At 42.8% G+C, this 10,920-nt stretch overlaps 1 protein-coding gene and 1 pseudogene across 2 annotated transcripts; one reads left to right on the forward strand and one right to left on the reverse strand.

Moving 5' to 3' along the window:
- Positions 1-20: 20 nt before the first annotated feature.
- Positions 21-10,238, forward strand: LOC108404393 (large ribosomal subunit protein eL21-like; annotated as a pseudogene).
- On the reverse strand, positions 311-2,407 carry TMEM139 (transmembrane protein 139). 2 transcript variants are annotated; one of them, XM_017671952.3, is made up of 3 exons: positions 2,362-2,407; positions 1,123-1,363; positions 311-906 (listed from the first exon to the last, which is right to left on the reverse strand). In XM_017671952.3, the coding sequence occupies exons 2-3, from the start codon at positions 1,344-1,346 to the stop codon at positions 510-512; spliced, it is 621 nt and encodes a 206-aa protein (XP_017527441.1). In that variant the 5' UTR covers positions 1,347-1,363; positions 2,362-2,407; the 3' UTR covers positions 311-509. The 2 variants fall into 2 exon arrangements, with proteins under 2 accessions (XP_017527441.1, XP_017527440.1); XM_017671951.3 differs by having other exon boundaries at positions 2,338-2,375.
- Positions 10,239-10,920: the final 682 nt, after the last annotated feature.

Consider the following 10,920-nt stretch of genomic DNA (forward strand, 5'->3'; position numbering starts at 1 on the left):
CGGCTTCCATTATCTAGCACTGAAAGCACAATGGGTGTTGGGATCAGAAGAGCAGAGTTCAATCGATTTTTATGCTGTTTACTAGCAGTATGCTCCTGTGCAAATTATCAAACTTCTCTGACCCTTGGAATCCTCATTTAAAAGAGGGTAATACCTCAAACAAGCCTGGGAAGCCGAATTGATGTAAACGCAGTAAAGCTTGTAGAACAGAAAACAACACAGCTGTCACTCAGATGTTTCTTTTCTTCCTTCCCCAGATTCTCTGGATCACCTCCTCCTATTACTCTGCCTCTAACTTTGGGAATATCGGATATGGGGTAGGTCACTGAATGTTGCCACCAACACCTCAACTGGGAGGGGCTTACCATAGCCTGACTCCTCTGGGTTAAAGTCCCCATTTGTGACGTCCAGGCAGAAATATGGTTCCTGACATGAAGCAGGCACTGAGAAACGTTGATCAAATAAATGAGTGGGTCTGGTGCAGAGATGTTATATAGTGATAAAGTCATTTAGGGGGGTGTCCAGTTGTTTTCATAGAAAACATTATCATCTTCAGGGTGACCAAAGCTGACATCATATGCAGGAGGAGGAGTAAGAGGTTCCAATTTGGGGAGCACCGCCATGTTCTGCAGATCAGGCACAGTGGACACGACCCGTGGTCCCCGAAGCCGAAGGCTGATTGGAGCTCTTTCAGGGTTTCCTGGAGTCATAGACCCCTCTGAGCCCACTCGCCTTTCCAGTGTGGCTCTCCTGGGCCCCTCTGGATGGCTAGCCTGTCCCTCCTCAAGTCCTGCAGGGGTTACAATGCTGCTGTAAGGGGGTGGTTGATCCAGCTCTTGGGGGTGGCCTTGTGATTCCGACACCACAGCCTCGTCATAGGTTGGCACCTCAAAGGCTTCATTGTCCCTGAGGGAGAAGAAATAAAGTCATTGGTGGCTTCCTGAAAGGGACCCCTTTTTCCCTTTCCTATCTTCCACTGGCAAAAGACCCCTCCAGTAGCTCCAGATGCCCCCCGCCCCCTTCACTGATACCAGTGACAGAGGAAAGCAGAAACTGTCTAGAGGGACACAGGAACAATAGGTCCTCCTGTTTTCCTGGAATCCTGCCCACACCTTAACTCACCGTGCATTGCCTGAGGCCCCTGGGCTCTCAGGCCGGAACCCCCATTCCAGGAAACAGGCCAGGAGGCAGGCAAACAAGAAGAAACCACCCAAGGTGAGAAAGAAATAAGCAACAGGGGCGACGTCCGGCCGTATGCCCAGTAAAGCCAGCCCCAGGAGGAAGGAGGCGCAGCACAGGAAGAGAAGCGGCTTCTCCAGTTTCCCCCACAACTGGCTTGGCACCATGGCCCCTCCCCAGGCTCCTGCAAAGAGACACACAGCTGTTGTGTCTAAACTAGCAATTGGCATCAGGGCTGGGTCAGATTTCAAAGTAACCATATTAGACACCTTTGTGTGGGTTTCAGGTTCTTCAATCTCAAATCAAAAGCCAAAATAAATGATCTGCAGGGTCCCCTCCATCTCTGTCACTCTCTCTAGGATCACACTCTTATCCTAGGGTAGCAGTATGTGTGGAATAGCCAGCTCAGCCCAGGAGTTCTGACTCCCAGTTCTCATTCGCGTCGTGTCAGCCCTGCTTTCCTCCTTTTTTCCTTTTCCCCTGCAGTCTCCCTTGCAGCTTTGTTTTTCTACACCCTCCAGGACCCAGTTCTGGGCGGGCCCTGCCTGCAGTCTCGGTGCTCACCTGCCGGCATCTCTGGAATCCAGGTGATGGGGCAGGCCCTGCCCTTTATTATTGCTTGCACAGGCCCTCTACCCCCACCCCACTTCCCCAGTCAGAAGCCCTCAGTCTGACCTTGTTGAGTAGAGAAGCGGCCACGGAGCACCACTTTCCTTGTCTGACCCCATCTTCCCATTTCCTGCAGTCAGCCCATGCTCACGTTGGAGGGAAAAAGTGCCCAGGGACACATCAAAGCCACAGGGTCACAACTACACCAGAGAATCTTCCAGACAAAGGCCTAGGGCAATGGACAGAGGCCCAAACAACTCCTGACCTCTCTACACCCCTCGTCTGCCAGGGTTTCCCACCCTTACTGGCCCTGACTCAGTAAATTCGGATTTCAGGTTTCCTGCCAGGAGCTAACACAGGCTGGGCAACCAGTGGGGAGAAGCCTTTTCTTTCTTCTGCAACACAGCAGGAATGTTTAGGCAGCCCGTACCCCAAAATCAGCCTGGCAGGAGTTCCCTGAACTCTGGAAAGCAAGGGGTTGTGGACTCTACAAAGGGTCCGGACCCCCTCCTCACATCCCAGCCCCAGTCCAATGACCCTACTGCTCACCGGCCTTAGGAGTTCCTCCCTCACCTGTCTTGACCCGATTCTGCTGAAAGTAGGTTGTGGGAGATGCGAGAGGCGGGGAGGAGGCAGAGCCCACTAGCCCCACCCACTTTTCTGCCCCAATACCTGCGTTCCTGTTCAGGTTGCCTCCTCCCCTTTTCTGCTGAAGGCTGATCTGTTACTGCCCCACCTTGCTTTTTCTGGTTTTTACACTGAACTCACCTGCTACAGTGCCTTAAAGAGGCTCCTTCTCCCCCACCCTCCATGATCTTTGTACTTAGGACCAGAGTTAAACTTACCTTTCCTTTCCCTTCTTCTCAATGCACAAATCTGAGTCGTTTTGCCTTATATATTTTAAGTATTTTGTTCCTTGGAGCAGAGACCATGGTTTATTTAATCTCATAGATCACTTGTTACTTTGCACACTGAGCACTGCTGTGGGCATGGAATACTGTGTCTTGCTTCTGCTGCTAAACTAGCCTTTCAATGAACTTGTTTTCTGCAGACCTGTAAGACATGTTTGTGTATATGCTTCTGAATAATTAACTCTTGATTCTTCCAAAGCCACCTTGGAGGCGATACCTGCTGTGGAGGCTGTCTCTACAGTGTATCCATGGGACTCCCTCTGACCCATGTCCCAGCTTGTACCTGTTTATGTATTAATTTTCTGTTTACATACCTTTTTTCCATTGTGAGCTTTTCAAGGTGACTGGTTAGTTTCAATCATTTCTGAATCCGTGAAACGAATGTGGTTCCTGGCACATGGTAGGTGCTCACTAACTATAGTTGAACTCTTTTATTAGAAGACGGCCACATACTAGAGGTCCAGGACCCACTCTTTTCAGCTGTGAGTCAGGAAGTATGTCTTTGGGAGGCAGGTGCTGGAAGGTACACAGTGGCTGGAGGCATACTTTGTTCTTTAGATAAAGGGAAGGATAGATAGGCCTTCAGAGTGTGACAGCAGTGGACAAACTGAGGGGCATGGCATGGCAGTCATAGGGCATAGCCAGGGTTGCTGCAGCAGAGGCTGTGTGGAGTGTGTGTGTGTGTGAGTGAGAGAGGGAGGAGAGTGAGAATGAGGAGCGGGGCAAGGACAAGTGTGCCTGGAGGGGTAAGTATGTATGTATGTATGGCGGTGGGACATGGATGGTGATTCTGTCCCAGATTGTAGGAGAGGGAAGACAAGTAGCAGCAAGGCTGTGTGCTCTAAAGGAGCTGGGTCTCTGCAGGAAGTGGGAATGGAAAGTGGGAGGGGAGCTGTTTGCTATTTTGTTTCCACCCATTTCCTTGCTATTCTGCTCAAATGGGAGAAGTGTGGCTGGAATCAGAAGGATTTAGATCTACAGTTAATATATTAATAGAAGGAAATGGGGTAAGAGTCATTGGTATGTATGATAAGTCAGAGGGCTTTGTTAGGAAGTTCTGGATTGGGGGCAGGGGAGAGCAGACATGCAGGCTGAGAGGCAAGTGGGCAGAAGGGCAGGGCCCAAGGGTTACCTGGTGAAGTGTTACCCATTTTGGGAGAGGTGGGACCTTTGTAGCTCCTGGCTGTTTGGTTCCTAGACTAGAGAAGAGACTTGTTAACTGAGATAGGAACAGGATCCAAATCAGAAAGGCTGAACTAAGGGCTGTGCCTTCACTATGTTCTCTATGCCAATAATTTTAAATACATTTTCTAAAAGAGTTTAAATTGTTAAAAAAAATTGTTAAGAAATGCTTAAAGGCTAAAGAAAAAAATCCATAATCTCATTTTTGTAACATGGGCCATTTAAGATTTCTACACATTTCTTCTAGTCTTTCCACATACAAGCCAGAATATACTCTGGTTGCGATCAAATATATTTAAAACTGAGATATATTTTTAAAAGTTTAAGCATTGTATCATGTTCACCTTTTGATACAGTCTTTTGTAGTAATTTCTAACAGCCACATATTTTATTGAATGGATATACCACAATTTAACATAGCACCTGTGTGTTATGTTACTCAGTAACACTGAATTTATCTTACTCAGTTTTTTTGGTCATCAAAAATAATGTCTCAGGAGACAAAAAGTAGACTAGTGGTTGCTAGGGGCTGAGAGAGGGAGGAATGGGAATAACGCTAATGGATTTCTTTTGGGGATAATGAATATGTTTAAGATCAAGTAGTAGCAATGCTTGTACAACTCCAAATATACAAAAAAAAAAAAAAAGACCTACTACTGAGTCACACACTTTCAAAGGGTGAATTATATACTTTTATAAAGCCGTTTAATATATGATGCTAAAATGAACTTCTTACATGTAATTTTTCCTTCTTTTTGGATTATTTCCTCCAGTTGAATTCTAAGAAATGTTGTTATTGAGACAATGTGAATGTTTTTACTGCTCTGAATACATATGGCCAGACTGCTTCCCAAAGGTCTTACTCGCCTTTTTTTCTTCATCAGTTTAGTGTGCACAGCAAAATATGAATATACCCCTTAATTAAATTGTTGTTCCACTTTCTACTTGCCTGCCTTTGACAAACCATCTTGGTAGAGGTTGGATCAGCCCTCTCTGCTGGCCCACTATACCTACTTCATTTTTGGGGATGATGGTGAAGAGAAGGGGGAGGTCAGGTGGAAGAAGGAGAAGTGAGGATGACTGACAAGCTCTCCGTGAAGGGAATAGATGCCTGCCACTGTGTGATGATCTGCGTCTCCATATTTCCGTAATTTTCCGTGATTTTTGTTTTTGGGTCTGCTTTGTACTTGTAGCCAACAAATGTGGAGTGCTTTGTGTGTACTGTTAAATGCTTTCCACAAATTAAGTAATTTAAAATATAATGTAATGAAATGTAGTTACTATTATATTATGTCCACTTTATAGGTGAGGCCTGAAAGTTGAGGAAAATGTATAGCTAATCAAGGGTGGGGTCAAGATTTGAACTTTCAGTTCAGGTCCAGAAATCTAGCTCTTAACCACTATGTCATCTGACTGTAGCACTCTTTTTGGCTTTCCTAATAATGACAATTTGACAAAACCCCTATGATAGTATAAGAACATTACTCTATTCTTCCCCGGAGGAGTGGTTAGATGCTGTTTTTCCCATTGTTTGACATCCTAAGAAAAGGCTGCCCTTCAGACAGCAAAGGCAGCCAATTGGGAAATTAGGATTTCAGGCTGTGTATCAGGACACTATCTTTTATGAGCTAATAAAGAATGATATAAAAGATAACACTTTGAACTGAATGGCTTGAAAAGCCCAGTGTGCAGGTGACTTCTATGAGGGTGTTGATGGTAAAATATATATGTGTATATTTTAGAATGTAGAAATGATTTGGCCCATATCCATAATCTTATCTGATCCTTAATAACAAATATGTGGGGTAAGTGTGATTATAATTTTCATGTTACAGAGGAGGAAACCAACTCAGAGAAGAACATGATTTGTTAAGTCGAATTAAACTCAGAATGTTGACTTTTTGACTCAGTCAAGAGTGTGTTTCCCTCTGTCTGTGTCAGTTCCCTTACTCCCAGCTCCTCCAAATATGTAGGGAAGATGGAGAAATGGTTTAACAGCCAGGAGGTCAGCAATATTGATATTTCCGGGATGAAAATGTTCCAATAAATCATAAATCCTGAAGTAGATAAGGATAAGTACACATTATCAGCCTCATGAACTAGTTGTAATATTGTACAAAGCTCACTGGGAACAAACTGAGTGAATAATGGGGTTCAAGCTGTCACTCAAGCTCAGATATTCAGCACTAAGCCAGAAAAGCAATTCTGGAATATGAGAAATTGAGTGTGGTTGTTGCCGAGTGAAAAAAAGCGTTGTGTTTATTAGAGATGTTTACAAATAGTGGCAGAAGGTTCCCACATGAATATGTCCCTAAATACGAGTTAACAGGGAGGCATTGTGGGTAAGCACATATTTTGAGAGATAGCCAAAACAGGTTTCAAATCTTGGTTTTAGCTGTGTGACTGTGGGTAACTTACTCAACCTTTCCACATGCATAAAAGTAACTAGAGTTAAATATTAGTTTACAATTAACTTTTTTCTTTTGAAGTTAAGTTTGCCTACAATGAAATGCACGGATTTTAAGTGGACTATTCCATGAGTTTTGATAAAGACTTACACTTACGTAACACAAACTCTAATCAAGGTATGAAACATTATTTCCCCCCAGAAAGTTCCCTCATGTCCCCTCCCAGTCAACTCCATAGACAACTACTGTTCTGATTTCTTTCCACCTGTTATACTCTTTTAAATAATGATTTATATTTTATGGAACAATTAATTTACTTAATGACTTTCCAATGATAACTATTTAGATTTGTTTCCAGGATTTTGCAGTTAATGTGTTTCTGTATTTGTCTTTATTCACATGTGCAAATCAGAAAAATTCCCCAGTGAAGTTTTTTATAGATATTGCCAAATTGCTCTTGAAAGGAGTTGCACAAATTCACACTCCCACTCTCGGGAGTACCTATTTCTTCAAACCCTGATCAACATAAGTTATTAAATTTGGATTTAACCAATCTTTATTGTTCATTTGCTATGTGGAACACTCAGGTGTATTCAGTAGATCCCATAGGAATCTGACTGTCAAAGAGCTTACTGTTCAGAGGAAGGACAGGTACACCGCTAACTGTAAGACGGTACAAAGTGGCAAATGCTGTGAGGTACAAAGTGCTGCTGTGGTTAGGAGGAGAGGCGGGTGCTGAGAAGGATGGGCATCAGGAATGCATTATGGCTAAGAATGTTTACACTCCCTTTACCTCCACCTCATTATTAGGCATGGAGTAGACAATAAATATTTATTGTATCATTTGTTGGTAATTAGTGCATACTTACTGATTGAATGACTCTTGATCTTTTGATCCCTTGAATCCCTCCCCCCAGGCCCTTTTCCAGTCTGGAATCCCCTAGAGCCAGCCATGCTCTTGAATGAAGGCTTGGCTGAAGAGGGAATTGGTCTGATCCAAGCCTAGGGTTTTTGTTTTCCCCAACCCCCAGTAAAGACAGTGCAGGAACTCTCTAGACTGGGATGAAGGCATGGGACTAGCAAGGAAGAATGGTCCACTTGGCCTCCCAGCCACCAAACTTCTCTTTCCTTGGGGTCAAGTGGCTACTTCTTTCTGAGTCCACTTTTGCTTATACCTAGGAGAGGAAGAGCTGTGATTCCTCTGAGGAGAATGATGAATAATGGGCCCCAAACTCCTGTCTCCTATCTGGGCTCTCACTTCCTCTCTGAACCTTCCTGTCTCCCCAGCGGCATCATCTCCTGGAATCTCCATTCAACTTTTCTACTTTGTGGTTTTATCCATCTCTCCTTTGTCCTTGTTATCTCCTCCTTTTCTCTACCTCCATCTCTTTTTTACCTTTTCTTTTCTTTGTTCCATTTATTTGATAAGCATTTTCTCAGCATGTCCTATGTGCTTACAGGATCAGCTACAGTTGCATAGTTTAATTTGTGGGGTCTAGTGCAAAAGGAAAACACAGGGCCCCTTGTTCAAACTTACTAAGTATTTCAAGACAGTAATAGCAGAGCATTAAACCAGTCATGAGGCCCTGTGTGAGTGCAGGGGTTGCAAGTCCATGAAGTTGACCTTGTGTGCATAGTATTGTGGGGATGTGGTGAAAATACGTAATGTTGCCTTGCAGGCGGAACTTCCCATTCTAGTAACCCACCAAAATGACCAAGGCAAAAGGAAAGAGAGGCACCCACTATATGTTCTCCAGGCCTTTTAGAAAACATGGAGTTCCTCTGGCCACATACGTGGGAATCTACAAGAAAGGTGATTATTAGACTTCAAGGGAATCGGCACTGTTCAAAAAGGAATGCCCCGCAAACGTTACATGGCATACCTGGAAGAGTCTACAGTGTTACCCAGCATGCTCCTGGCACTGACGTAAACGAACAAGTTAAGGGCAAGATTCTTGCTAAGAGAATTAATGTACTCTAAGAGCCGGGATAGCTTCCTGAAGCATGTGAAGGAAAATAATCGGAAACAGAAGGAAGCCAAAGAGAAAGGTACTTGGGTTCAACTGAAGCACCAGCCTGCTCCACCCAGAGAAGCCCACTTTGTGAGAACCAGTGGGAAGGAGCCTGAGCTGCTGGGGCCCATTCCCTATGAATTCATGGCATGACAGGTATAAAGAAAATAAAAGAGCTCTGGACTGTAAAAATGTTTCTCTTAAGTTGAGTACTAGTGTGGTGCCCCCTCCCCTAAAGAAACACTCAAAGCAAACTTTGTGTCCTAAAAAAAAAAGTTTGTAATGTTGCTGAATTACAATCTCATTCTATTCTCTTGAATTTTTTTATTTTTTATTTTGGCACTATCCCAACTCCCATAAAAGAGGAAGGGAGTGTAATGAGCTCTCCATGTACCCATCATTCAGCTTCACCAATTATCAACATTTTGACATTCTTGTTTCAGCTACTCTTTCTACCTCTCCGACCTTTTAAAAGACATCATGTCACTTCTACCCTAAATATTTCAGAATGCAATTGTATCAAGACTTTTTTGTGCACATCCACCTGCCATTATCACATTTAATAAAATTAACATTAATTCCATAGTATCACCTAATACCCAGTCCATTATTTTCCTCCAGTTGTCTAAAAAGTGTGCTCTTACATATGTACATTCTTTTAAAATCTATTAGGGAAAAAAAAGTAAACTTCTAAAATAATCAATCCAATTAGAAAATGGGCAGAAGATATGAACAGATATTACACCGGAAAGGATGTACAAATGGCAGATAATGCTCACAAAAAGGTGTCCAACATCATTAGCCTTTAGGGAAATGCAAATTAAAATCACAATGAGATATCATTACATGCCTCTCAGAATGGCTAAAATAAAAATAGAAATAACACCTAGTGCTGGTAAGGGTATGAAGAATTTGGATCACTAATACATTGCTCGTGTGAAGGTAAAATGGTATGGCCACTCTGGAAAAGTATATGGTTTCTTACAAACCTGAATATGCACTTTCTATGACTCAGCAATTCTACTCCCGAGCATTTACTCCAGAGAAGTAGAAACATGCACACAAAAACCTGTATGTGAATGTTTATGGCAGCTTTATTTGTAGTAGTCCCAAACTGGAAACAACCTAAATGACTTTTGAAAGGTTAAACGAACTGTGGCACATCCATACCATGGAATATTACTAATCAATAAAAAGAAAAAACTCCTGATAATGAGCAACCTTTGGGGTGGATCTCAAGGAACTTATACTGAGTGAAAACAAGCCAACTTAATTCCATTTATATAGAACATTTGAAATGATAATACTATATGGAGAACAATTAGTAGTTGCCAGGTGTTAGGGAAGTGTGGAAGGCAGAAGGTGGCTCTAGCTATAAAAGGGTACCATGAGGGATCCTTATGCTATAAATGTGTTCTGTATCTTGACTGTGATGGTGGTCACACAAGTCTACATGTGCTAACAACATTATATAGAACTAAATACAGACACACAATTGAGTGCATGTAAAGCTGGTGAAATCTGAATAAGGTTGATGGCTTGTATCAGTGTCAGTTTCCTGGCTGCGTTATTGTACTATAGTTATGCAAGATGTTACCATTGGGGAAACTGGATGAAAGGTATATGTGTTATGTCTGACATTTGTGTGTTAAAAAAATATGGACATTTCAACAGAACAAAAAGGCATGTATTTGTAAATGACATATCGGACAAGGGGTTAACATCCAAAATATATAAAGAACTCATATGCCTCAACACCCAAAAAGCAAATAACACGATAAAAAAATGGGTGGCGGATATGAAGAGACAATTCTCCAAAGAAGAAATTCAGATGGCCAACAGACACATGAAAAGATGCTCCACATCACAAATCATCAGAGAAATGAAAATTGAGATATCACCTCACACCAGTAAGGATGGCCAGCATTGAAAAGACTAAGAACAACAAATGCTGGCAAGGATGTGGAGAAAGGGGAACCCTCCTACACTGTTGGTGGGAATGTAAGCTAGTTCAACCATTGTGGAAAGCAATATGGAGGTTTCTCAAAAAACTAAAAATAGAAATCCCATTTGACCCTAGAATCCCACTCCTTGGAATTTACCCAAAGAATACAAGTTCTCAGATTCAGAAAGACATATGCACCCCTATGTTTATCACAGCACTATTTACAATAATCAAGATATGGAAGCAACCTAAGTGTCCATCAGTAGATGAATGGATAAAGAAAATGTGGTACATATACACAATGGAATAGTACTCAGCCATAAGAAAGAAACAAATCCTACCATTTGCAACAACTTGGATGGAGCTGGAGGATATTATGCTCAGTGAAATAAGCCAGGTGGAGAAAGACAAGGCCCAAATGATTTCCCTTATTTGTGGAGTATAACAATGAAGCAAAACTGAAGGAACAGAACAGCAGCAGACTCACAGACTCCAAGAAGGGACTAGCAGTTACCAAAGGGGAGGGGTGTGGGAGGGTGGGTGGGGAGGGAGGTAGAAGGGTATTGAGGGGTATTATGTTTAGTACACATGGTGTGAGGGGTCACAGGGAAGACAGTGTAGCACAGAGAAGGCACATAGTGATCTGTGGCATCTTACTACACTGATTGACAGTG

The sequence above is a fragment of the Manis javanica genome, chromosome 6 (assembly GCF_040802235.1).
Source record: "Manis javanica isolate MJ-LG chromosome 6, MJ_LKY, whole genome shotgun sequence".
NCBI classification, from domain to species: domain Eukaryota; kingdom Metazoa; phylum Chordata; class Mammalia; order Pholidota; family Manidae; genus Manis; species Manis javanica.

What these genes read in the sequence shown, in the direction of transcription:
- TMEM139 (XM_017671952.3), bottom strand. Translation starts at nt 1,346, where the DNA reads ATGGTGCCAAGCCAGTTGTGGGGGAAACTGGAGAAGCCGCTTCTCTTC. An exon ending in GGGGCCTCAGGCAATGCACG is followed by an intron (nt 907 to 1,122) that starts GTGAGTTAAGGT and finishes CTTCTCCCTCAG; the next exon opens with GGACAATGAAGCCTTTGAGG.